The sequence below is a fragment of the Choloepus didactylus genome, chromosome 17 (genome assembly GCF_015220235.1).
Source record: "Choloepus didactylus isolate mChoDid1 chromosome 17, mChoDid1.pri, whole genome shotgun sequence".
Lineage (NCBI taxonomy): Eukaryota > Metazoa > Chordata > Mammalia > Pilosa > Megalonychidae > Choloepus > Choloepus didactylus.
In genome coordinates, this window is record NC_051323.1 from 21924373 (window position 1) to 21946817 (window position 22445).

At 36.4% G+C, this 22445-nt stretch overlaps 1 protein-coding gene across 2 annotated transcripts in view; it reads right to left on the reverse strand.

Annotated features, from left to right (window-relative positions):
- Positions 1–22445, reverse strand: part of GMCL1 (germ cell-less 1, spermatogenesis associated) — an 86803-nt gene that overhangs the window by 35807 nt on the left and 28551 nt on the right. For both annotated transcript variants that reach the window (XM_037806847.1, XM_037806848.1), the window contains exons 8-10: positions 21385–21475; positions 8454–8591; positions 6967–7036 (exon numbers count right to left, since the gene is read on the reverse strand). In XM_037806847.1, coding sequence (XP_037662775.1) covers positions 6967–7036; positions 8454–8591; positions 21385–21475 — 299 coding nt within the window. The remainder of the gene's footprint in view (positions 1–6966; positions 7037–8453; positions 8592–21384; positions 21476–22445) is intronic.

A 22445-nucleotide genomic window follows, 5' to 3' on the forward strand; every position in this document is an offset into this window, starting at 1 on the left:
ACCTGAAAGTTTGAAAAAACAAATGGCAGAACTTAAGGGAATGAAAGGCACAACAGAAGAGATGAAAAACATAATGGAGACATACAACAGCAGATTTCAAGAGGAAGAAGAAAACATTCAGGAACTAGAGGGCAAGAGATCTGAAATCCTACACACAAAAGAACAGATAGGGAAAAGAATGGAAAAATATGAGCAAAGTCTGAGGGAAGTGAATGATAACATGAAATACATGAATATACATGTCATGGGTGTGCCAGAAAGAGAAGGGAAAAGGGGCAGAAACAATAATGGAGGAAATAATCACTGAAAATTTCCCATCTCCTATGAAAGACGTAAAACTGCAGCTCCAAGAAACACAGTGTATGCCAAACAGAATAGATCCAAGTAGACCAACTCCAAGACACTTAATAATCAGATTATCAAATGTCAAAGACAAAGAGAGAATCCTGACAGCAGCAAGAGAAAAGCGATCCATTACATACAAAGGAAGCTTGATAAGGCTATATGCGGATTTCTCAGTAGAAACTATGAAGGCCAGAAGGCAGTGGTATGATATATTTAAGATACTGAAAGAGAAAAACTGCCAACCAAGAATCCTATATCCAGCAAAACCGTCCTTCAAAATGAGAGAGAGTTTAAAATATTTTCAGACAAACAGACACTGAGAGTTTGTGAACAAAAGACCTGCTCTATAAGAAATAGTAAAGGGAACAATACAGACAGATAGGAAAATACAGGAGAGAGAGGTTTGGAGAAGAGAGTAGAAATGTTGATTATCAGTGAGAGTGAGAGAGAGAGGGAAAATAAAATATGACATATAAATTCCAAAAGTCAAAATGGTAGACAGTAGGCATTACGTTGACTGAAATTAGCCAGAAGCAAAAGGATAGGTACTCTACGGAGTCACTAATATTGGTGAGAGAAATCTGAGTTAAAGTTGAGAACACAGGTCATCAGGAGACAGAGATTAGAAATTGGGCATTTGATGCTGAAGGGGTACATAAAGGTAAACAGGACTGATTGTATAGCTCCAGAAATAGACAGCATAATACTGTGTGATGGCAGCACAATCTTGTAAGTACTCTGAACAAAGATGATTTTGAGTACGGTTGAAAGGGGAAGGCTAGGGGCATATATGACACCAGGAGGAAAGACAGAAGATAAAAACTGGGATTGTATAACTTAGTGAAACCTAGAGTGGTCAACGACAGTGACTAAATGTACAAACATAAGATTGTTTTTAAAAGAGGGAGAACAAATGAATATCAGCATTGCAAGGTATTGAAAATTGGATGGTACAAGGGAAAAAAATACAATCAATGCAAACTAGAGTCTATAGTTCACAGTGACATTGTAAGATGCTTCCATTAATTGTAGAAAAGGCAATATACTAAAGATAAATGTTTATAAGAGGGGGTTATAAGGGAGTGATATGGGATTCTTGGTGGTGGTCGTGCTGTCTGACCTTTTCATTTTATTTTACTTTATTTTTATTTTTCTTCAATATTTTATATTTTTATTCTTCATTTTTTCCCTCCTTTTCCTCTTCACAGAAGTAATGGGAATGTCCTCATATAGGTTGTGGAGGTGAATACATAACTATGTAACTATACCGGGAATCACTGATTGTTTACGATTGGATTGTATGGTGTGTGAATAAAACTGTTTGAAAAATAAACAGTGGGATACAGGTGCTGGAGAAGGTGTGGAGAGAGGGATGTACCTGTTCACTGTTGGTAGGGAAGTAGAATGGTGCAGCCTGTCTGGGGGGCAGAGTGATGGTTCCACAGGAAGCTAACTATGGGGTTGCCATATGATCCTGCAACCCAGTTACTGGGTATATACTTGGAAGACCTGAGAGCAGGGACCTGAATGGACTTTGCACACTGGTGTTTATGGCAGCAGTATTCACAATTTGCAACAGATTGAGGTGACCTAAGGGTACAGTGACCAATAAATGGAATGGTGAACTGTGGTGTATACATTCAATGCAATACTGAGCAGCAGCAAGAAGAAATGAAGTCACGAGGTACGCAACTAGGTGACTGGACCTTGAGGACAGCATGTTGAGTGAAACAAGCCAGAATCAAAAAGATAAACATTATAACGCCTCACTAATATGGACTAACTATAATGTGCAAACTATGAGAACTGAATCTGAGAGCACAAGTTATCAGGGAAGGCTTATGGTAAAGGTTCCTAGATTGTAAGCTCTTATAGCAGTCACATCTATTCATGAGTTGTAATGGTTATTTCTAAATTCTGAGATGATGAGCTGTTTATGTATAACCTGGTTAGTCCCTGGAACTTTGGATATCTGTGTGACACTTGCGACTGAGAGCCAGAGTTCAGAAGCTATGAACATCAGCATTATCCCATATGGCAAATGTTAAAGAAGCTAAAAAAGAGATCAGACTTAAATTGAGATATGAACAAAATGGACTTGGTTAGGACTAAGGTAAACCAGACTAAAGGGAAAAGAATGATATTGACTGTATTTTAAAACTTCAACTTCTATGTGAGACCAAAGGAACTGATGTTTATTTGGTGGAAAAATCTATATTTTCTGTAGCACACTATATAATTTAACTTGTATGGTCAGTTTCTTCAAACACCATAATTACATGGAACCTTGAATAAGGGGTGAGATCTCGTTGGTTTGCAGGTTAGCATGAAGCCCCGATACATCCCAGAGTAATTTGGGCAAAGAAAAAAACATATTTGCAAAGCCCCCTTGAGGGACTGGGGAAAAACTGGAAATTCCCACCTGGAGAATTCCTGATGTTCTCACAAGCACTGGGGACTATCATTGTAGTAGGCCAAGTCCTCGATCTTGGGGCTTGCCCTTAAAAAGCTTGTTGCTGCAAAGGAGAGGCTAAGCCTACTTATAATGGTGCCTAAGAGTCACCCAAGAGAACCTTTTTTGTTGCTCAGATGTGGCCTCTCTCTCTAAGCCAACACTGCAGGTAAACTCACTGACCTCCTGCCTAAGTGGGACATGACTCCCAGGGGTATAAATCTCCCTGGCAAAGTGGGACATGACTCTTGGGGATGAGCCTGGATCAGCATCGTGGGATTGAGAAAGCCTTCTTCACCAAAAGAGAGAAGAGAAATGAACCAAAGTCGAGTTTCAGGGGCTGAGAGACTTCAAATGGATGCAAGAGGTCATTTGGGAGGTTATTCTTATGCATTTTATAGATATCCCTTTTTAGTTATTAGTGTATTAGAATAGCTAGAAGGAAATATCTAAAACTGTTGGACTGCAATTCAGTATCCTGGATTCTTGAAAGACGACTGTGTAACTATGTAGCTTATATGCTGTGACTGTGTGCTTGTGAAAACATTGTGGTTCTCACTCCCTTTATCCAGTATAGGGACCAGATCTGGTGTAGAAAAAAAGGGGGACAAAAAGTAAATGAATAATAGGAAGGGAAAAGGAGTATGAGGTGTTTTGGGTGTTCTTTCATACTTTTATTTTTATTCTTATTTTCATTTTTATTTCTTGAAGTAATGAAAATGTTCAAAAAATTGTGGTGATGAATGCACAACTATATGATGATACCATGAACAAGTGTTTTACACTTTGGATGATTGTATAGTACGTGAATATATTTCAATAAAATTGTATTTTAAAAAAAAAGGCAGCAGGAAAGGATAAATCATCAGACAAAAAAGTACAACCAAAAGGGAAAAGGGGAGCAATGGGAAAACAAGCTGAAGTGGCTAACCAAGAAACTAAAGATTTACCTGCAGAAAATGAAGAAACCAAAAATGAGGAGAGTCCAGCCTCTGATGAAGCAGGACAGAAAGAAGTCAAATATGATTAATACCATATCCATATCTTATCAGTGGTCCCTGTTTCTCTCTTGTACAATACAGAGGAGTATTTTTATCAACTATTTTGTAAAAGCAAGTTTTTTAGTAGCTCTAGAAGAAACATTTTTAAGAAGAAGATTGAAATCCCACCTTTTTCCATTTTTTTAAGTGTAAATGCTGTAAGAGGGGAAATCATTTGCTGGTTATTTATTTTTTGGTACAACCAGAAAATAGTGGGATATTTAATTATGGGGGGCATTGACTATCTTCGACATCAAGTTAGCATTCCATAGGGTGGGGGGGTGGCAGTGTTTATACCCTATAACACAACAAATTTTAAATGACGATTTGGAGTCACAGTCATGCATTTAATGTATTTAACAGTTTAAATTACTCTCATTCCCATGTTTTTTTCAGTAGAATTGTTGATTAAAACTGCTCCCTGACCTTGGCTCTCCCTGTCACAACCGTGTGCACTTTGTGACATCCTTGGTCATGGTCATCCACTTTTCCTAATAACTTTGTTATATGCTGTGAAGGACTGGAAATATGAGTATGTAGTGAGTATGATATTAAATCGTGAATTAGTGGGACTTATGATGTACCAGCTTATCAACATTTGAAGATATTGGTACTTGATATACTCTTAAGAAAAACTTGCCCCCAAATTTTAAGCTGGAAAGTTACTGGAATAATTTTAGAAAGGATTACAACCACAAGGCTTTTTAGACTTTTGGTACATACATTAAGAATTGTGTAAAAATTGTTCATAAATATCTGTGTGCTGATCTTCAAAACAACCAATAAAATCTCAATTATGAAAGAATAAAAAAAACGTAGGAGAGATTAAGACATTCTCAGATAAACTAAAGTTGAGGGAGTTCATCACCACTAGACCAGCCCCTATAAGAAATGCTAAAGGGAGTTCTGTAAGTTGAAAGGAAAGGGTACCAGATGACAGATTGAAGCTGCATGGATAAAAAAAGATCTCTGGTAAAAGATAAATAGAAATGCCAGTACTATTGCATTTTTAGTTTATAATGCCACTCTTCGTATAGTATTTCAAAAGGTAAATGCATAAAATGTAATGATAAATCAATGGTGTTGGACTCATAATATATAAACACGTAATTTATGACAAGTACACAAAAGTGGGGGAATAGAGGGGTAAAGGGGCATAATTTGTGTATGCTACTGAAGTTAAGTTGATTTCAAACCAAATGAGATTGTATTCGATTGAGGAAGTCAAATTTAAGCCCCATGGTAACCACAAAGAAAATATCACAGATTAAACTCACAGAGACAGAAAGTAGGGTACAGGTTACCGGGGGCAGAGAGCAAGGGGAATGGGGAATTAATGCAAAACGGATGTAGGGTTTCTGTTTGGGGAAATGACAGTTCTAGTAATGGATGATGGTAAGGGTACTGCAAGGTTGTGAATATGATTAATCCCACTGAATGATATGGTTGGGAGTAGCTGAAATGGAGAAGTTTATGTTGTATATATATTTCCACACTTAAGGAAAAGAAAAAAAGAATAAGCAACTAAAAAGACAATGACAATTAAATGCAATACGTGATCTTAGACAGGATCTAACAGAGGAGGAGAAAAGGCTCAAAGGGACATTACTGGGACATAAGAAAAACTTGGAATATAAATTGTAAGCTTTATATCAGTATTAAGTTTCTTAAACTTGGTAACTGCACTTAAGGTGCACAATATATATCACACCTAAAAAATTATTCCTTAACTATCATCAAATATTCCTGGACCTTATTTAAGCAGGGGAATGAGACAATTCTATTTCTGTTTTAGAAAGATAACCCCATTGGCAATGTAGAAGAGAGTATGGAAGAGGAGACTTTATTAGATTATGACCTGGTATCCAATGAACAGACTATCCCCCTCACTTTAGTAGCAGTGTAGCAGTGAGCTAATGCTCAGTATCTGGGAAATAGAGCATTTCATCAGGGATAATATAATCATATACTTCTGGACACAAGAAAACCAGATACTTAATCTAGCTCAGACTCTAAGATGAGACTCTGTATTAATCTCAGTGAGGCTATAACCTCTACCTATAGGTGAGAAAAATCTTAAAAAGTACAAAATAATCAACATCAAAAAACTGAATATACACAACAAATAAATTAATAGGATGATTTATACATCCTTCATCTATTTCAAAATTCTTCAAATCTGAATTCCATTGGTTATCTCCTTATCTTCCATGTTTTGGTTTTTGATTTATTAATTTCTGTTTTAACAATCTTATTGTATTTGTGCTAGGTAAGTATGGCTATAAATCCTTTTTGGAAAAAGATGGCATATAAATTTTAAATAAGGTAGAAACTAAGAACCCTAGATGATGATAATTTCAAAAGCATTATGAATTTTATAACACTTTCATAAACTCATTGTCTGGATATAAACTTATAAGTAGGCCATTATTTTGGGAAGTACTTTGGTATGTAAAATGGGTTAAAAGTGATCAGGGGCAAAAAATTAAACTCTTAAGTCTTCTTTTATATACTCACAGATGGATCTGTTTCTTTACCTTATTTCAAGGAGCTACCACAAGGTTAAATGATAAATATGGAAGTATTCCGTGAACTGTAAAGCATCATATATGGAAAGAAAATAATTTTCTTCTTTCCCTTACCATGAAAAAAGTATATAAATATTTTGAGGGGGGGGGGGTCATATGCCTTTGGAGAAGGCATCCGTAGCCAGATGATTTTAATTCATTTTAGAAATTTTTATCAGAATTTGACATTATTACAAAAAGAAAACTAACTTTACTTATACATAAATATGAAAATTGTGCTTTGTGAAAACATCATCATTCCAAGTAACATCTCAAAATGTTGAAAGAAAATAATATAGCACTAGGTGATGAGAATATACAAATTATTCAATTTTACTAATGTAGCAAATGACAATGCAAACATTACATTATATTATCTTACCAGAAGAAAAATATTTGATTGATAATATAAAAATATAAAATGAAAAGTTGATTACATCATATTTCCTCTATTCCAACAGCTCTTGAGTGTTCAGTATTGTCACTTATTTTTCCATATAATGAATGCATTCAGAATTCATTTAAAGTTTTTTTTTTTAATAAAACAATATGATATACTTACCCCACCTCACTGTCTTGTTCTGCCCGGAGCATAGCAAGCCACTGCTGTTTATACACAGAAGATAGCCACTCTAAAATTTAAAAATAAAATAAAATTAAAATTAAATAAAATTAAAATAAAATAAAATAATAAAATTAAAATAAAATAAAATAAAATAATAAAATTAAAATAAAATAAAAGGGAAAGGGCATAAAGGATTTAAGCACTTTAAGAAGCTGATAAAATTGTTACCATTTCTAAATACAAATTTAAAATAGTCATAAATAAAACAGTTTATATTTTACAAATATGCTGTAACAACATGGCTTAATTTTTAAAGTGGTATAAGTGATATTGCTTTGTTTTAGAATGGACTTTACTCAGACTATATACAATTTAAGTCAGAATTCATATCTTTAGTTGAAAGTATTTTCTTGCATTTCATAGTTTCCTTTCCACAGCTCATCTTAATTTTCATTTGTGAGAACCACATCTAAGGCAATATTTTCAGTTTTTAAAAAAGTTTCACTAGAAAACTGAATAATGGATTGTTCCTTTATTATATTAACAAAATAATAATTAGTTGTTATTAGTTATTAGTTAAACTAATTTAGTTTGGGGAAAATGATCCATCTCTAAATTAGCAAATGAATCAAATATTCAAGAAATAATTTGACATGTTAGATTTAGACAACTATGTCTAAAAAAAAAAAGATTTCAATTTAAGTCATTCTAAATGGAATAAAAATGAATGAATAATATAAAAATCTTATATTCAATCTTAAAGATATTGAAATTTATAAAGGAACCAAACAGAACTATTAGAGTTGAAGATCACAATAACAGAAATGAAAAATTCCCTACATGGTTTCATACAAACTTTTTCATACAAACCTAAAAGTCTAATTACTAGAATTATTATACATTTACAAGTATATTTTTAAACAGAAATACTAGTTTCAATTTCTTATATGCATATATAGTACTAAACTGAATTTTATACAAGCCCTAGGGATTTTATTTATAAAATTAATTAGTAATTGTTTCAAAAATTTAAATTATAATTAGCAAAGATTTTACACTTGATTTGACATGAGGTTTAAGACTAAAATGAATAAGGAGAAAAACAGAAAATAGGCAAATTTAAGAAGTACTAACAGGAAAAGCAATTTTAACCTTTTAAATAATACTTCAAAAGTAATTTTTAAAAGTTTGGTCCAAAATAGTATACTGGTTAATCAATTAAAAGAGTAACCATATTATATAACATTTATGTAGCCACTTAAATATTCTAGAGAATATTTAAGGATATGGCAAAATACCCACAATATATAATACATACACAGAAAATGATCTATACAGTATGATTCCACTTTGCTGTAAAAATGTATACCATTTTAAAAATTAATGACAATTTTTATTTCTTTATTATTCTTTCCTATGATATGTATTACTGTTATAATCAGAAAAACATTACTTAAAATCATAATTTTTTCACTTTGTCTTACCTGAAGGTATTAGAGAATCTTGTTCAATAATTCTTGCGGAGGCCAGGTCACTGATAATATACTGTAACCTTAAATGTCTGAATACTGGCACAAATGGTTTTCCTTGCTCGGTTTCAAGGAAGGTCGTACCTTCAAAATCTATAAAAAATATTTTAAATTTAAAAGTCGTTCTTTTCAATCCTGTTGATTTATTTTATTCCTAAATGTTTTTATAGACACACACACATGCACACACACAGACACAAAGGTCCTTTAGAATACAAGTTAGTTTCAAAATTTTCAGGGATTTTATAAACCTTAGGTATGTGGATAAAAATTAAGAGATTTAGGAAAAAAGCAACATGATATTAAATTTGGTCCCATCAGAATTCGGTTCTGTACCTTTCTGAGGTTTGGAGCTTACAGTGAAACAAGATGGTAAAGAAGAGAATGGTTGTTGGGGTTAGATGTATTTCTCCAGAATTCCCGTGCCCAGGGACTGAAACTTCATTGGAACTTTAGAGTCCAAATGCCTCACTCAAGGGTCTTTCCAAGATAGAGACTGAACATGCCTTGTTATTCTTCTAACTTACTCTCCAGTTACATGTGGTGAACACTAGTTAATATATTAATTCTATATTAAAATACAAAATAAGAAACAAAGACATAGTAACCACGGGTTACTAATATTATCATGGTAATATTAATTCATTATTAAAATAATTAAAATTCATTAAGTATATGTCAGCAGGTGAACTCACTACCCTCCCCCCAACGTGGGACATGACACCCAGGGGTGTGAATCCCCCTGGCAACATGGGAAATGACACCTGGAGATGAGCCTGGACCCAGCACTGTGGGATTGAGAGGATCTTCTTGACCAAAAGGGGGAAGAGAGATGAAACAAAATAAGGTTCTAATGGCTGAGAGATTTCAAATGGAGTCGATAGCTCGCTTTTGCTCCAGCTGCTAATGGTTTATCTGAGGGGCTGGGAAGCCGAGCTTCCTGGCAAGCCAGAATAAAAATTTCGGCGGGCTTTCTCAGGCTGGGCGAGGCGGGTTTTCTCAGCATTTTTCTTCCACTTCTTCTTCGCCAGGGCTGAGCTGCAGTGGGCGTGGTGCCAGTTATTCCCGCGATGTGGAGGTGCTCGACGCTGAAGTGAGCTGGCGTGGTGATTTCTCGGGTTTCTGGCCTCTCCAGACCATTGTTTTCTGGGTGGGGAAAGCCCCTTTGGGCTCTGGAAACCTTTCGTCGCATTCACGTCACTGCGAAGCTGTGTGTGAATGTTCAGTTTCCAAGCTACGGTGCCCCTCCTTCCAGAAGGCAGAGCGGCAGGCGGACGAGTTGCGCTCAATCCCTGCGAGCCGTCTAAGAGCCAGTCATCGTGTGGCACTGGACCGGGAAACAGGAGACCTGGTTTCTAATCCCTGCTCTGTCACTAACAAGCTGTGTGATCTTCGGTATGGCCAATCCTTAAGAATTATATCAGGAGGCGGGGCAAGATGGCAGACTGGTGAGCTGTATGTTTTAGTTACTCCTCCAGGAAAGTAGGTAAAAAGCCAGGAACTGCGTGGACTGGACACCACAGAGCAATCTGTCTTTGGGCATACTTCATACAACACCCATGAAAACGTGGAACTGCTGAGATCAGCGAAATCTGTAAGTTTTTGCGGCCAGGGGACCCGCGCCCCTCCCTGCCAGGCTCAGTCCCGGGGGAGGAGGGGCTGTCAGCTCCAGGAAGGAGAAGGGAGAATTGCAGTGGCTGCTCTTATCGGAAACTCATTCTACTGATTCAAACTCCAACCATAGATAGACTGAGACCAGACACCAGAGACTCTGAGAGCAGCCAGCCCAGCAGAGAGGAGACAGGCATAGAAAAAAAACAACACGAAAAACTCCAAAATAAAAGCAGAGGATTTTTGGAGTTCTGGTGAACACAGAAAGGGGAAGGGCGGAGATCAGGCCTTGAGGCGCATATGCAAATCCCGAAGCAAGGCTGATCTCTCTGCCCTGTGCACCTTTCCTTAATGGCCCTGGTTGCTTTGTCTATTAGCATTTCAATAACCCATTAGATCTCTGAGGAGGGCCGTTTTTTGTTTTTTTTTTTTTTTTAAATCCTTTTTGCTTTTTCTAAAACAATTACTCTAAGAAGCTCAATACAGAAAGCTTCAAAGAATTGAAATTTGGGCACGTCAAGTCAAGAGCAGAACTAAGAGAGCTCTGAGACAAAAGGCAATAATCCAGTGGCTGAGAAAATTCACTAAACAACACAACTTCCCAAGAAAAGGGGGGTGTCCGCTCACAGCCACCATCCTGGTGGACAGGAAACACTCCTGCCCATCACCAGCCCCATAGCCCAGAGCTGCCCCAGACAACCCAGTGTGACGGAAGTGCTTCAAATAACAGGCACACACCACAAAACTGGGCGTGGACATTAGCCTTCCCTGCAACCTCAGCTGAATGTCCCAGAGCTGGGAAGGGGGAGCAGTGTGAATTAACAGAGCCCCATTCAGCCATCATTTGAGCAGACTGGGAGCCTCCCAACACAGCCCAGCAGCCCAGAACTGCCCTGGGGGGACGGCACTCACCTGTGACATAGCACAGTCATCCCTCAACAGAGGACCCGGGGTGCACAGCCTGGAAGAGGGGCCCACTTGTAAGTCTCAGGAGCCATACACCAATACCAAAGACTTGTGGGTCAGTGGCAGAGACAAACTGTGGCAGGACTGAACTGAAGGATTAGACTATTGCAGTAGCTTTAAAACTCTAGGATCATCAGGGAGATTTGATTGTTAGGGCCACCCCCCCTCCCCGACTGCCCAGAAACACGCCCCACATACAGGGCAGGCAACACCAACTACACACGCAAGCTTGGTACACCAATTGGGCCCCACAAGACTCACTCCCCCACTCACCAAAAAGGCTAAGCAGGGGAGAACTGGCTTGTGGAGAACAGGTGGCTCGTGGACGCCACCTGCCGGTTAGTTAGAGAAAGTCTACTCCACGAAGCTGTAGATCTGATAAATTAGAGATAAGGACTTCAACTAGTCTACAAACCCTAAAAGAACCCTATCAAGTTCAGCAAATGCCACGAGGCCAAAAACAACAGAAAATTATAAAGCATATGAAAAAACCAGACGATATGGATAACCCAAGCCCAAGCACCCAAATCAAAAGACCAGAAGAGACACACCTAGAGCAGCTACTCAAAGAACTGAAGATGAACAATGAGACCCTAGTACGGGATATGAAGGAAATCAAGAAGACCCTAGAAGAGCATAAAGAAGACATTGCAAGACTAAATAAAAAAATGGATGATCTTATGGAAATTAAAGAAACTGTTGACCAAATTAAAAAGATTCTGGACACTCATAGTACAAGACTAGAGGAAGTTGAACAACGAATCAGTGACCTGGAAGATGACAGAATGGAAAATGAAAGCATAAAAGAAAGAATGGGGAAAAAAATTGAAAAACTCGAAATGGACCTCAGGGATATGATAGATAATATGAAACGTCCGAATATAAGACTCATTGGTGTCCCAGAAGGGGAAGAAAAGGGTAAAGGTCTAGGAAGAGTATTCAAAGAAATTGTTGGGGAAAACTTCCCAAATCTTCTAAACAACATAAATACACAAATCATAAATGCTCAGCGAACTCCAAATAGAATAAATCCAAAAAAACCCACTCCGAGACATATACTGATCACACTGTCAAACATAGAAGAGAAGGAGCAAGTTCTGAAAGCAGCAAGAGAAAAGCAATTCACCACATACAAAGGAAACAGCATAAGAATAAGTAGTGACTACTCAGCAGCCACCATGGAGGCGAGAAGGCAGTGGCACGATATATTTAAAATTCTGAGTGAGAGGAATTTCCAGCCAAGAATACTTTATCCAGCAAAGCTCTCCTTCAAATTTGAGGGAGAGCTTAAATTTTTCACAGACAAAGAAATGCTGAGAGAATTTGCTAACAAGAGACCTGCCCTACTGGAGATACTAAAGGGAGCCCTACAGACAGAGAAACAAAGACAGGACAGAGAGACTTGGAGAAAGGTTCAGTACTAAAGAGATTCGGTATGGGTACAATAAAGAATATTAATAGAGAGAGGGAAAAATATGGCAAACATAATCCAAAGGATAAGATGGCCGATTCAAGAAATGCCTTCACGGTTTTAACGTTGAATGTAAATGGATTAAACTCCCCAATTAAAAGATATAGATTCGCAGAATGGATCAAAAAAAATGAACCATCAATATGTTGCATACAAGAGACTCATCTTAGACACACGGACACAAAGAAACTGAAAGTGAAAGGATGGAAAAAAATATTTCATGCAAGCCACAGCCAAAAGAAAGCAGGTGTAGCAATATTAATCTCAGATAAAATAGACTTCAAATGCAGGGATGTTTTGAGAGACAAAGAAGGCCACTACATACTAATAAAAGGGGCAATTCAGCAAGAAGAAATAACAATCGTAAATGTCTATGCACCCAATCAAGGTGCCACAAAATACATGAGAGAAACATTGGCAAAACTAAAGGAAGCAATTGATGTTTCCACAATAATTGTGGGAGACTTGAACACATCACTCTCTCCTATAGATAGATCAACCAGACAGAAGACCAATAAGGAAATTGAAAACCTAAACAATCTGATAAATGAATTAGATTTAACAGACATCTACAGGACATTACATCCCAAATCACCAGGATACACATACTTTTCTAGTGCTCACGGAACTTTCTCCAGAATAGATCATATGCTGGGACATAAAACAAGCCTCAATAAATTTAAAAAGATTGAAATTATTCAAAGCACATTCTCTGACCACAATGGAATACAATTAGAAGTCAATAACCATCAGAGACTTAGAAAATTCACAAATACCTGGAGGTTAAACAACACACTCCTAAACAATCAGTGGGTTAAAGAAGAAATAGAAAGAGAAATTGCTAAATATATAGAGACGAATGAAAATGAGAACACAACATACCAAAACCTATGGGATGCAGCAAAAGCAGTGCTAAGGGGGAAATTTATAGCACTAAACGCATATATTAAAAAGGAAGAAAGAGCCAAAATCAAAGAACTAATGGATCAACTGAAGAAGCTAGAAAATGAACAGCAAACCAATCCTAAACCAAGTACAAGAAAAGAAATAACAAGGATTAAAGCAGAAATAAATGACATAGAGAACAAAAAAACAATAGAAAGGATAAATATCACCAAAAGTTGGTTCTTTGAGAAGATCAACAAGATTGACAAGCCCCTAGCTAGACTGACAAAATCAAAAAGAGAGAAGACCCATATAAACAAAATAATGAATGAAAAAGGTGACATAACTGCAGATCCTGAAGAAATTAAAAAAATTATAAGAGGATATTATGAACAACTGTATGGCAACAAACTGGATAATGTAGAAGAAATGGACAATTTCCTGGAAACATATGAACAACCTAGACTGACCAGAGAAGAAATAGAAGACCTCAACCAACCCATCACAAGCAAAGAGATCCAATCAGTCATCAAAAATCTTCCCACAAATAAATGCCCAGGGCCAGATGGCTTCACAGGGGAATTCTACCAAACTTTCCAGAAAGAACTGACACCAATCTTACTCAAACTCTTTCAAAACATTGAAAAAAATGGAACACTACCTAACTCATTTTATGAAGCTAACATCAATCTAATACCAAAACCAGGCAAAGATGCTACAAAAACGGAAAACTACCGGCCAATCTCCCTAATGAATATAGATGCAAAAATCCTCAACAAAATACTTGCAAATCGAATCCAAAGACACATTAAAAAAATCATACACCATGACCAAGTGGGGTTCATTCCAGGCATGCAAGGATGGTTCAACATAAGAAAAACAATCAATGTATTACAACACATTAAAAACTCGAAAGGGAAAAATCAATTGATCATCTCAATAGATGCTGAAAAAGCATTTGACAAAATCCAACATCCCTTTTTGATAAAAACACTTCAAAAGGTAGGAATTGAAGGAAACTTCCTCAACATAATAAAGAGCATATATGAAAAACCCACAGCCAGCATAGTACTCAATGGTGAGAGACTGAAAGCCTTCCCTCTAAGATCAGGAACAAGACAAGGATGCCCGCTGTCACCACTGTTATTCAACATTGTGCTGGAAGTGCTAGCCAGGGCAATCCGGCAAGACAAAGAAATAAAAGGCATCCAAATTGGAAAAGAAAAAGTAAAACTGTCATTGTTTGCAGATGATATGATCTTATATCTAGAAAACCCTGAGAAATCAACGATACACCTACTAGAGCTAATAAACAAATTTAGCAAAGTAGCGGGATACAAGATTAATGCACATAAGTCAGTAATGTTTCTATATGCTAGAAATGAACAAACTGAAGAGACACTCAAGAAAAAGATACCATTTTCAATAGCAACTAAAAAAATCAAGTACCTAGGAATCAACTTAACCAAAGATGTAAAAGACCTATACAAAGAAAACTACATAACTCTACTAAAAGAAATAGAAGGGGACCTTAAAAGATGGAAAAATATTCCATGCTCATGGATAGGAAGGCTAAATGTCATTAAGATGTCAATTCTACCCAAACTCATCTACAGATTCAATGCAATCCCAATCAAAATTCCAACAACCTACTTTGCAGACTTGGAAAAGCTAGTTATCAAATTTATTTGGAAAGGGAAGATGCCTCGAATTGCTAAAGACACTCTAAAAAAGAAAAACGAAGTGGGAGGACTTACACTCCCTGACTTTGAAGCCTATTATAAAGCCACAGTTGCCAAAACAGCATGGTACTGGCACAAAGATAGACATATAGATCAATGGAATCGAATTGAGAATTCAGAGATAGACCCTCAGATCTATGGCCGACTGATCTTTGATAAGGCCCCCAAAGTCACCGAACTGAGCCATAATGGTCTTTTCAACAAATGGGGCTGGGAGAGTTGGATATCCATATCCAAAAGAATGAAAGAGGACCCCTACCTCACCCCCTACACAAAAATTAACTCAAAATGGACCAAAGATCTCAATATAAAAGAAAGTACCATAAAACTCCTAGAAGATAATGTAGGAAAACATCTTCAAGACCTTGTATTAGGAGGCCACTTCTTAGACTTTACACCGAAAGCACAAGCAACAAAAGAGAAAATAGATAAATGGGAACTCCTCAAGCTTAGAAGTTTCTGCACCTCAACGGAATTTCTCAAAAAGGTAAAGAGGCAGCCAACTCAATGGGAAAAAATTTTTGGAAACCATGTATCTGACAAAAGACTGATATCTTGCATATACAAAGAAATCCTACAACTCAATGACAATAGTACAGACAGCCCAATTATAAAATGGGCAAAAGATATGAAAAGACAGTTCTCTGAAGAGGAAATACAAATGGCCAAGAAACACATGAAAAAATGTTCAGCTTCACTAGCTATTAGAGAGATGCAAATTAAGACCACAATGAGATACCATCTAACACCGGTTAGAATGGCTGCCATTAAACAAACAGGAAACTACAAATGCTGGAGGGGATGTGGAGAAATTGGAACTCTTATTCATTGTTGGTGGGACTGTATAATGGTTCAGCCACTCTGGAAGTCAGTCTGGCAGTTCCTTAGAAAACTAGATATAGAGCTACCATTCGATCCAGCGATTGCACTTCTCGGTATATACCCGGAAGATCGGAAAGCAGTGACACGAACAGATATCTGCACGCCAATGTTCATAGCAGCATTATTCACAATTGCCAAGAGATGGAAACAACCCAAATGTCCTTCAACAGATGAGTGGATAAATAAAATGTGGTATATACACACGATGGAATACTACGCGGCAGTAAGAAGGAACGATCTCGTGAAACATATGACAACATGGATGAACCTTGAAGACATAATGCTGAGCGAAATAAGCCAGGCACAAAAAGAGAAATATTATATGCTACCACTAATGTGAACTTTGAAAAATGTAAAACAAATGGTTTATAATGTAGAATGTAGGGGAACTAGCAGTAGAGAGCAATTAAGGAAGGGGGAACAATAATCCAGGAAGAACAGATAAGCTATTTAACGTTCTGGGGATGCCCAGAAATGACTATGGTCTGTTAATTTCTGATGGTTGTAGTAGGAACAAGTTCACTGAAATGTTGCTATATTATGTAACTTTCTTGGGGTAAAGTAGGAACATGTTGGAAGTTAAGCAGTTATCTTAGGTTAGTTGTCTTTTTCTTACTCCCTTGCTATGGTCTCTTTGAAATGCTCTTTTATTGTATGTTTGTTTTCTTTTTAACTTTTTTTTTCATACAGGTGATTTGAAAAAAGAAGGGAAAGTTAAAAAAAAAAAAAAAAAAAAAAAAAAAAGATGTAGTGCCCCCTTGAGGAGCCTGTGGAGAATGCAGGGGTATTCGCCTACCCCACCACCATGGTTGCTAACATGACCACAGACATAGGGGACTGGTGGTTTGATGGGTTGAGCCCTCTACCATAAGTTTTACCCTTGGGAAGACGGTTGCTGCAAAGGAGAGGCTAGGCCTCCCTGTATTTGTGCCTAAGAGTCTCCTCCTGAATGCCTCTTTGTTGCTCAGATGTGGCCCTCTCTCTCTGGCTAAGCCAACTTGAAAGGTGAAATCACTGCCCTCCCCCCTACGTGGGATCAGACACCCAGGGAAGTGAATCTCCCTGGCAACGTGGAATATGACTCCCAGGGAGGAATGTAGACCTGGCACCGTGGGACGGAGAACATCTTCTTGACCAAAAGGGGGATGTGAAAGGAAATGAAATAAGCTTCAGTGGCAGAGAGATTCCAAAAGGAGCCGAGAGGTCACTCTGGTGGGCACTCTTATGCACACTTTAGACAACCCTTTTTAGGTTCTAAAGAATTGGGGTAGCTGGTGGTGGATACCTGAAACTATCAAACTACAACCCAGAACCCATGAATCTCGAAGACAGTTGTATAAAAATGTAGCTTATGAGGGGTGACAATGGGATTGGGAAAGCCATAAGGACCAAACACCACTTTGTCTAGTTTATGGATGGATGTGTAGAAAAGTAGGGGAAGGAAACAAACAGACAAAGGTACCCAGTGTTCTTTTTTACTTCAATTGCTCTTTTTCACTCTAATTATTATTCTTGTTATTTTTGTGTGTGTGCTAATGAAGGTGTCAGGGATTGATTTAGGTGATGAATGTACAACTATGTAATGGTACTGTAAACAATCGAAAGTACAATTTGTTTTGTATGACTGCGTGGTATGTGAATATATCTCAATAAAATGATGATTTAAAAAAAAAAAAAAAAAAAAAAAAAAAATGGAGTCGAGAGGTCACCCTGGAGGGTATTCTTATGTGCCACATAGATACCACTTTTCAGTTTTTAGTGTGCTGGAACGGCTAGAGGGAAATACCTAAAGCTGTTGAACTGCAACCCAGTGACCTTGATTCTTGAAGATGATTGTATAACTATGTAGATTGCACAGTGTGACTGTGTGACTGTGAAAACCTTGTGGCTCATACTCCCTTTATCCAGCATATGGACAGATGAGTGGAAAAATGGGGACAAAATTAGATGAAGAAAAGGGTGGATGGAGGGGATGGAAAGATTTAGGTGTTCTTTTTTGCTTTTATTTTTATTTTAGAGTAAAGAAAAGGTTCAAAAATTGATTCTGGTGATGAATGCACAAATGTATGATGGTGCTGTGAATAACTGATTGTACACTGAGGGTGACTGTAGGGTGTGTGAATATATCTCAATTACCTGTATTTTTTAAAAAGGAAATGAACAATGGGAGGAGGAGGGTAATGGGATGTTTTGGATATTCTTTATTTTAATCTTTATTTTTTTTGGATAATGAAAATGTTCAAAGTTTGATTGTGAAGATGAATGCACAAGTATATGACGATACTGTAAACAACTGTACACTTTGAATGATTGCATGTTATGTGATTATATCTCAATAAAATTGCATTTAAAATATATTAAGTATATGAATAATTTTTTTTCTTTTAGGGAGAATTTAAGGTTATTTCTAAAAATAATTACTCTTGGTTGTATTCCAATGTACTTTGATGAGTGGAAAGGAAAGGACCAGAGTTACTGCTGTCAAAGAGGGACTTGTACGTAAGCTCTTGCCTGTGTTCTCCATTCCACAAGGGAGTGTCCTCAGCCCTGTTGCTATAAAGGATAAGCAACAATCTGAGAATTGCTATTGTAGACGACTATGTCTCAAACCATGCCTCACATGGAACACAGATCTTCTGTGATCCATAAAGGAGTCTTCCTTATTAAAATATTTTTCCTGCAAACTGTGAAAAGATAACCAAGTTAAAAGAATTTTCATAATTTTCAAATTTTATCCATAAATTTTTCATATTCCTTTGGGACCTACCTGAGGCAAAGCAAAAAAGAAATAGTGAACTTTAAAACTTAATAGTTAACTTTGCTTACTTGTATAACAGGATTGTAAATAGATTTACATCTCTCTCTCTTTTTTTTTTAATGGGAAGATTAGTTCTAGCTCATTTGATTGAACTGAATGTGCCAATTTCATGGTGTGTACCAAGAATACATTATATTCTTACACGTGCTCCATCACATGAGCAAATTATAAAAGTCTAATTCTAGGCTGTCTCATAGAAATCTAGTAATCATCCCATGAAGCCTGTTTTTCCAGGCTCATTTACATTTGTAATAGTTCACAGAATCCAAAATGTGGCCATATTAATTGCACCAGCCAAATTTAATATCTATGCCTAGGTATAAGTATGTAGGAAAATTTCTAGATTTCCATTGTTTCTTGTGGTCCTGACACAGATATATCTGAATAGTCAAATAATTAAGAAAACTTAAGAGAAGTAAACCAAAATATACAGGATGAAGGGACCATGGGTAATTTTTCTTTCCTATTTCCTGAGTATGTATCACTTTTATAATTTTAAAACTGTTTGAAATGCCCCTATGAAATCCTCACAGAAAAACAAGGGCAGTAGGCATATATTTTGCTTTATGCAATAAATGTCTCCTGGAAAAGTATTTTGCATTGTATACTTTTATACTGCTGAGGCTGGGATGGAGAGCCTAGAGTGGGAAAACCTATTCTGGTGTTTGCTCCTTAGGCAAGAGAGTAATTTCTCTTGATGGATTGCTATGGTTTATCCACCCAGAGCTTAAATAAGCATAAAGTTGGTCAACATTTACCTAACATCTACAGTTGCTGTTGAGTCCCTTTGCCTTTTAAATTCCCCACATTCCTATCTCTTTCAGTTTTTATCTCTCTCCTTCATACTTTATTTAAATTTCCCCTTCTGCTTTTCTCCTCCATAATTTCCCCAATCTCTCTTTAATTGCCATAATCTAACACTAAAGTATAATTTAAGATAAAAGTTTAGTATTTTATTCTTAAAGTAAATCAAGTTTGCATTTATTAGTATGGTCCTTTACAAACTTTATATCAGGAGTTTGATAAAAAGATAATTTATTGTGCTCTGAGCTAGGAAATCTCAATATATAAAATAATTTTATAAAAATTTATTTTAAACAAGACATGAAGGCACTAAACTTTAAAATTAATTTAAAATTAAAATGTGTTCATTAAATAATACCTTTAAAGAATAAAAAGACAATATACAAACTGGAAGATAATTGCAACACATACAAATGACAAGAGATTGGTTACCAAGAATATATAAAGAATGCCTATAAATCATTAAAAAAAACCCACAAATCATATTATATTGATAAAAACAGGGAAAAGAACTGTACAAACATTTCACAAAACAGCAACATATATGGCCAATAAACATATAAAGATGGGTCAATTTCAATCTTTTTAGGTATCAGGGAAATGAAAATCAAAACCATAAGATTCAATAACAACTAAAAACACAAATGATCAATTTGTCCAGTGGCCTGCTGGAGCTGGTTCATACTGGATCACAGGAGTGGATTGTGTACATTTCTTCCCACCTCCATATTCAGTGATGTCATGCTAGTAGCTTGAAATCAACGAGGTTAGGAGAATTTATACCATGGAAATTGGAAAACACTATAAATAGGGGCTTTTTTTTCCCCAGAGTGCCAGCTCACCAGCACACCACCGTGTTATTTAAGACAACACGCATAATGCAATAAAAAGAATTTTTTTTAAGCAAGGTAGTGGTTGGGGTAAGCCAGAGAGACACAATGGGAGAGCAACACAAGAGTAGAATAAAGTTATTAATGTTCTAGTACTTAGAATGAAGATTAGTTCACAGAAGTTCAATATATTATTAAAAATAAGCAAAAAGAGGTGGTCATACATGAGCCAAAAATGACAGTGAACTAAGAAAACCACGAACTAAAGATTATGATTTATCCACTTCTCTGTACCTGAGGGAGGGCCATTAAAACATTTTTCTAGATTTGTTTTAGCAAAGAAAAAATAAACACACTGAATTCTTCACCTCTGCTGAAATAAGACCTCACAGCAAAGCAGTTGGTCTTAACCAATTTCAGATCAGTCTCCAATGGGAATCTGATGAAAGATATGGAAACTCTCCCCCTGACAAAGCACATGCAACATACAATACATATCAAATTTGCATCTACTTTCAGGGGGTTAGTGACACACTGAAACTCGTCCATGGGCCCCATGTTAAAAACTGTTGCCTGGTAGGGGATGTTAGGGAAAATTTAATGTAGGCAAACAAAAGAAACACAATCACCAAGATCTGCTGGTGATAAAATGGAAAAAAACAAAATTTGGGGGATCAGAATATGGTGGCAGGCCAAGGAGTAACAATTCAGTTAATACTAGGCAAGGTTTCAATTATCTCAGTGTTAAAGAGGGGCTGAGTAAGATAATTGCTAAGGTCCTTTCCTGCTCTAAAATTCTCTCAAGGCTGTAGAAAAGTCAGGGACTGAGTTTAGTATATTTCATTAAAAATATTCTCAATAAAAATTTCAGGAATACCTTTTTTCCACTTAGAAAACCACACATCTGTTTCAGTCAAAAGCTGTTTTAAAGATCCATTCCAAGAAGGCACAAGTTGAAGGAACATCCACTGGGTTAAAAGAAATAAGAAAAAAATCACAAGTCTTCATCATTTATGGTTTTACATTTTAAAATTGCTTTCTAACATAGAGCACATTATCTAAGAAATATAATTTCCATTGTATAAGCAACTGGAAAAAAGTAAAACTAATACATAACATGATTACAGGTTTTAAATTGATTGTGGCATTAATCATGGTCCAATGATAAAAACTGTTTTACATAAAACATGACTTATTATGTGCAAGGAATAAACTAATGCCTGAAAAGTATTTATGGTCTCAGACACACCAGAGGTTATAATATTAAAAAGGTATAGATCTAACACATACATTACATTAATCATTTTATAGTAACTTTATTTACTCATCAATTAACAACTCAATTTCACTACATACTACTTAATTATAAAAGTAAAAAGTTTAACATAGGAAAAAGGAGTTTCTTTGTCTTATTGCTATTGAGATAGTACACAGATTAGTTAATGGACTTTCAAAACCTGACCCTACCACTTAATAGCTGGGCAAATTAATCTCTCTGTGCCTTAACTTCTTCATCTGTAAAATGAGCATGATAATATGTCTACCTCATAGGACATTAATTAACAGTGTGACATGCTTAGATGGTGCCTGGCACATAGTAAGGACAAGATAAATATCAGCATTTATCATTACTGGCATAAAATCAGTTACAGCAGGAAAGAATGAAAGCTTCCATTCTCAAAAGTGGGCTCTCTACCATTCCTTTAATGATTAGATACCTAGACATTAAACTTCCTTGAAGAAAAATAGAAATGGAATCTAATCTCTACCCTAAAAACAAAACAAACTAATGATACAGCCTAAGTGGTAATTGTCTTGCTCCCAGGTTCCACAACTTTGGTAAGTGCACACTCAATGCTGGGGACAAAGGGTTAAAGGCAAAATTACGCAGTGGGAAGAACAATGGACTAGGACTCCTAAGACTTGGGTTCTACCTCA